This window comes from Plasmodium sp. gorilla clade G2, assembly GCF_900097015.1.
Source record: "Plasmodium sp. gorilla clade G2 genome assembly, contig: PADLG01_00_31, whole genome shotgun sequence".
In the NCBI taxonomy this organism is placed as follows: domain Eukaryota; phylum Apicomplexa; class Aconoidasida; order Haemosporida; family Plasmodiidae; genus Plasmodium; species Plasmodium adleri (nom. inval.).
Genome location: NW_021628880.1, coordinates 9,782 through 15,558, shown reverse-complemented (window position 1 = coordinate 15,558; position 5,777 = coordinate 9,782). Strand labels below are relative to the sequence as shown.

Genomic DNA, 5,777 nt, shown 5'->3' with positions numbered 1-5,777 from the left:
CAAATAACAAATCACTTGATATTACATTTATATCTGATTTTTTTTCCTGCCTTGAAAATTCATCAATACATATATTTAAAAAATCTCCTTTATTAAATTCCCATTCTGCTTTTCTTTGTTCTCCCAAAATTAACATATGTATTTCTATAATAGTTTTCCATAACCATTTCATTCTTTCTAATAATTTAATTTTATAAGGATCCTCTATAATTTCAACTTTTTTTTTAACGTATATTTTTTTTTTTAATTTTTCTTTTTCCCTTTGCCTAACTTCTTCACGTAACTTTTCTAATTCTTTTATTCTTATATACACAGCAGAAGGAACCACATTTTTTACTTTAATTTTTTCTTCTATTCTCGCTGGTATCATTTCTTTTTTCTATAATAGAAAAAAATATATATATATTTATTATTAAAATAATGCACATACATAAAAAAATATAGATAATATATAATAAAAAGAGGTTCTATTATATAATTTACTTTTTTTTTTTCTTTTTTTTTTTTTTGTTTACTTTGCGAATTATGTTCAGTATAATGGAAATAAGCAGAATTAACAAACCTATAGGAATAAATATAAGATATGGTGTTACTTGCATAGGAGGATTACCAGTAGGTGTAATTTTAGGAGGAGGCGTCGAAGTAGGAGGATCTGAATCTGATTGGACTCGAATATTATCATTGATAATATCTATTTTCATAGGAGTTCTAATGCTTTCTCCTAAGGATATAATACTTGAATTTCCCATTTTAAAAAAATTCAAAAATAACTTCTTAAATCTCTCTAAAATAATAAAGGTAAATAAAATTATATATATTTTATATGAAACACATTTAAACATTAATTTAAGTAATAATTATAATATATATTTCTTTTTTTTTAATATAATATATAATATAAAAAAGCGATTATAATAATTATATATATATATATATATATATATATATATATTTATATAGTATTAATACCAAAAGTTAACATAGGAAAAATTAGTGTATTTTCAGATGCTATTTTATGAAAACCGAAATTAAACAATAAAGGAAAATCAGAATATTCATGTAAATTATAATCTTCGTTTCTATAAATTCTATCTTCATTATCTTTAGGTGTTTCTTTATCACCACCATTTTCCTCTTCTTCTTTTTTATCTTCACCTTTATCTTCAACAACGTCTGGATCTTCTTGAGTAGAATCATTGTCATCCTCATTTTCAGGTTTATCTGAATCCTCTTCTTGCTCATTTTTTGTACAGTCCATTAGTTTAAATAATGTAGAAGCATTTCTCAACGTACAAGTATTGTCTATATGATACGGTTCCTTAAATTTATTAGAACCATGTATATTATTATCAAATGCACTAGTAATTTCGTTTTCATTCGTAATAACCCATCCATTAAAATCCAAACAAGATTGCATATAATTATTTGAATTCATTACTTCATCTTTTTTTCTATCCCTTTCTTCACAATAATCTTCTAACATTTTTCTTCTGTTTCTTTGAATCCTTTGATAAAAAGGATAAATTCTTTTGCATTTATTTTCAGAATTTTTAGGCAACGTATCTTTTAAATATTTTTCAATATATTTCTTCCATGAATTTTGTCTGGCAGATCTAGGAATAGTAAGTGTGTCATTTGTAGTAAACAGTTCTTGTGCTTCATCTATCTCATAGTTTAAATGTCTACATGCTTTTTTATGATTATCAGAAGTCTTTACCTCTCTTATTCTATTTATAACATAATCTTTTAGCCTTTCGAAAAAGAGGGAAAAAATTAAAGAATACGTTGAAGGATTTATTCTTATTTTAGATTTTGGAATACTTCTCACAACATTCATTTAGTAGATAATATATCTTTTTAATTTTTTTCTATTTATAAATTGATTATACAGATAATAATAATTTTATATAATATACATTTTAATTATAAGTATTATACTTATTAAAAAAATTGTTCTCGTAATAGATATTAATGACGAATAAATAATTAAAATTATATATATATAAAAGAATGAATACACATATATTTATATATTGAACCTTAAATTTGGAAAATATTATATTTAAGAATAATATAAAAATATATATATACATATATTCTTTAATACATAATATTTTATTCATATTTAAAAAGAAAATAAAAATATCTTATAAATATGTTCATAAGGAAATTTATTTTTCAAATTATATGAAGTCATGAAATCATTTGTTAAATTTGTATCATTTTTAAAATACAATATAAATTAACACAAATTTGAATTGATTATAAGCATACGAATTAAACTTATTTATTTTTTTTTTATAATATATAAATATCTCATATATGACATATATAATATATATATATATATATTATTTTAAAATAATATATTATTAAATATATAGTTTCCTTATTTCCTTAAATTATAAGTATTTTTTAAACAATTTATTAAATTATATAGATACTTAAAATACAACATATATTATATTTTCTACATAATATATCCACGTTATGATTCCATGTACCTATAGCATTAAAAAAAAAAAAAAAAGAATATGTCCTTTTTTTTTTTTTTCCCAATTTTTATGTAATGCATCATTAAGAAGACCATATTTTGAACATATTTTTTTAGTATCATTTTTTTTTTTTTTTTCATTCCCTAATATATGCATTTCATGTATTCACTTATGTTACTGTTTCATATTTTTTTATATATAAATGTATTTTTTTTTTACACATAATAAAATAAGAAACCTACAGAAAATTAATAAACAAATGAGAATACCGTATTATTTCTATTTTATTTTTTTTTACAAAAGCAAAAAAAAAAAAAAAAAGAACACAAAACAAAACAAAACAAAAGAAAAAGGAAAAATAGAAAAAAATAATATATATTTCAATTGAATTTAAAAACAAAATGATATAAATAATTTTTTCTTTTCAACATAAATACACTGAAGAATTTATATATATATATATATATATATATGTTTTGAAATTCTATCTTGATAAATAATTCTTCTAAATATATAAAATAATATAAATATATGAATATATACATATATATATTTTTTTTTTTTTTAATAATTATCCGTATTTTTTTCGTTGATAAAAAAGTAAATATGAGCAAAAGGTTGTGCTTATATAGGTATCAATATAAAAATATAAAAATTCATTTTTATTCATTATATATATATATAATCCAATTATATATCAACGTAAATTTAAAAAAAAAAAAAAAAATTTAATTTTTAATTACAATAAGAAAAATTTTTAGCTACCAAAAGTTAAACATTTAGTAATACAAAATGTTTTTATATAATATTCACTTAAACATTTAACATTTTATTATAAAAAAAATATATTTATATATATATATATATATATATATATATATATATTAATAATTAATAAAAAGGAATAACTATTAGTTTGATAACAAAACAAAAAAAAAATAAAAAAATAGAGAGAAAAAAAAAAAAAGAGAATACAAATATAATTTAACTTTAAATAATTAATTCTACAATTTTATTGCATATATATGAAATTATGTAAAACATTATTGATATATATAATATTGTAAAAAGGATTAAATGTCCATTTGTTTTATTCCTTTTTTAGTTTTTCAGAAATACTTTCTATTTTTTTTTTTTTTTTTTTTTTTTTTTTTTTTTTTTTTTTTTTTAATTATATTATTTGGGTTATATGTATTTTTTTTTATGAATATTTGTAAAGGAAAATATATAAAAAAAATGTTAAAATACAAATAGATTAATTAAAATTACAAGAAAAATAAACAAAAACAAAATATATATATATATATATATATATATATATATGTGTGTGTGTGTGTGTGCCATATTATTCATCATTTATATTTCATTTTATTTTATATTTTGATTTTATTTATTAAACATAACCTTATTTATATATTAAATCGTACTTTTTTTAATCTTCTATCTTTTATTTCATCTACAAACGTTTTTCTCATTCTCTCTTCAACTGATTCTACAGCTCTCTTTTCAACTTCTCTTTCTACTTTTTCTTCAACTGTTTTTTCAATGTGTTCCAGCATTTCCCGGGTTAATGTAAATGGCTCTTCATATACATAATAAGAATTATATATCCCCTGTTGTGTTGGATATGAACCTTCATAATTATCATAACCACCATAATTATAATAACCATCATGATTATAATAACCATCATGATTATAATAACCATCATGATTATAATAACCATCATGATTATAATAACCATCATTATTATAATAACCATCATTATTATAATAACCATCATTATTATAATTACCATCGTGATTTTCATAACCATCATTATCTTCATAATCATCATAATCTTCATAATCATCATAATCATCATAATCTTCATAATCATCATAATTTTCAGAATCTTCATTGTCATTATTTGCAGTTGCACTTGCAGCTGTAGCTGTAGCTGTAGTTGCATTTGCATTTGCATCTGCATCTGCATTTCCCTGGATTTCCTTTTGGTTTTCTTTTATTAACTGTTGATCTCTTTCTTTTAGTTTCTTTGCTTCCTCTTCTTCATCACGAGAGTTTTCATCTAAATCAATTTTTAGATTTTTTAAAGAATTAAGGAAATTGGCGTCTTTGTAAGTGACTAAAAGTGGGTTCTTTTCATAAAATTCATTAGCATTAAATAACAAATGATTACCACCTTTGGCCTTATATCTTATCCTTTCGAGATCTAAAGCTTTAAAAGGTTTAGTAAGACACTCTTTGCCTTCTTCTTTTATTTTTGTTAAGGTTTTTCTCCATAATAACCTACATGCCATAAGAAGTATGTTAAATTCTCTGATATTTAAATGATCATTTTTTTTAAACCATTTTTTAAAAGCATTATTACATATGTTTCCAACATATTTGTTTCCTATATAAACAAATTTATTTAGTTCTTCAAATGTTTTCTTTGCATAATGTAGAGGTGATTTGTATTTGTTTCTTAAATCAGAATAAACGTCACTAAAATATTCACTTAAAAAATTAAATTTAAGCCTCTCGTTATTTATTGCAAGCGAAAAAATATAATCCAATTTACGCATTTTCCCCTTTTCCTCATTTAATAAAATAATCTTCTTATTTATTTCAGGATCATATTTATTTAAATATATTCCATTTTGAGTTAATATATATGGAGTTAATTCATATTGTTTCCATATGTTACTTTTCAATAAATCCTTAAATATATTTGGATACTTATTGAATACATCATTTTTTTGAGTATCCAATTTCTTTTTTAATGAATTTTTTATACTCTCTTCATAATTCTTAGTTAACACTTTTAGTTTTCGTTTATTTAATTTTTTAAAAAATTTATCATTTGCTATTACTTTCTCACTCAAATTCCTTGAAAATGTATAACTGCATTGTATATCATTGGACAATATTCCTTTAGTATTTAATAAATTCTGCAAAAAAAATATATTCAATAATAAATATAAAAAAAATAAATAAATAAACATATATATATATATATATATATATAATTATTTTTATGTACAAGAAAAATAATTTTATTATAAAAAAATAAATGAATTAAATATATTGAATGTTTACCAATATTATTATGTACAGTATACCCAAAATAGGTAACATATAACGTCTAAATTTATGCGCATAAAAAAAAGAACCTGTTTTTACATTTTCATCATTATATTCGTCGTAAAAACTCTTTGTAGAATAAATTAAGTTCGTATTATTCTTTTTATCAAGAATATTTTTAAAGGAACAATAGTTAGATAGCCTTAAACTCTTCAT

The 5,777-nt window shown here is 20.2% G+C and overlaps 1 protein-coding gene and 1 pseudogene across 2 annotated transcripts; both read right to left on the bottom strand.

Moving 5' to 3' along the window:
- On the bottom strand, window positions 1-1,837 carry PADL01_0023700 (annotated as a pseudogene). The gene is made up of 3 exons: window positions 970-1,837; window positions 516-784; window positions 1-379 (listed from the first exon to the last, which is right to left on the bottom strand). Coding segments are annotated over exons 1-3 (1,516 nt in total).
- Window positions 1,838-3,904: 2,067 nt separating this feature from the next.
- On the bottom strand, window positions 3,905-5,777 carry PADL01_0023600 (Plasmodium exported protein (PHISTb), unknown function; the record flags this gene model as incomplete). Its single annotated transcript, XM_028680472.1, has 2 exons — window positions 3,905-5,428; window positions 5,577-5,777. 2 exons carry the CDS (start codon window positions 5,775-5,777, stop codon window positions 3,905-3,907), a joined length of 1,725 nt encoding a protein of 574 aa, XP_028541250.1.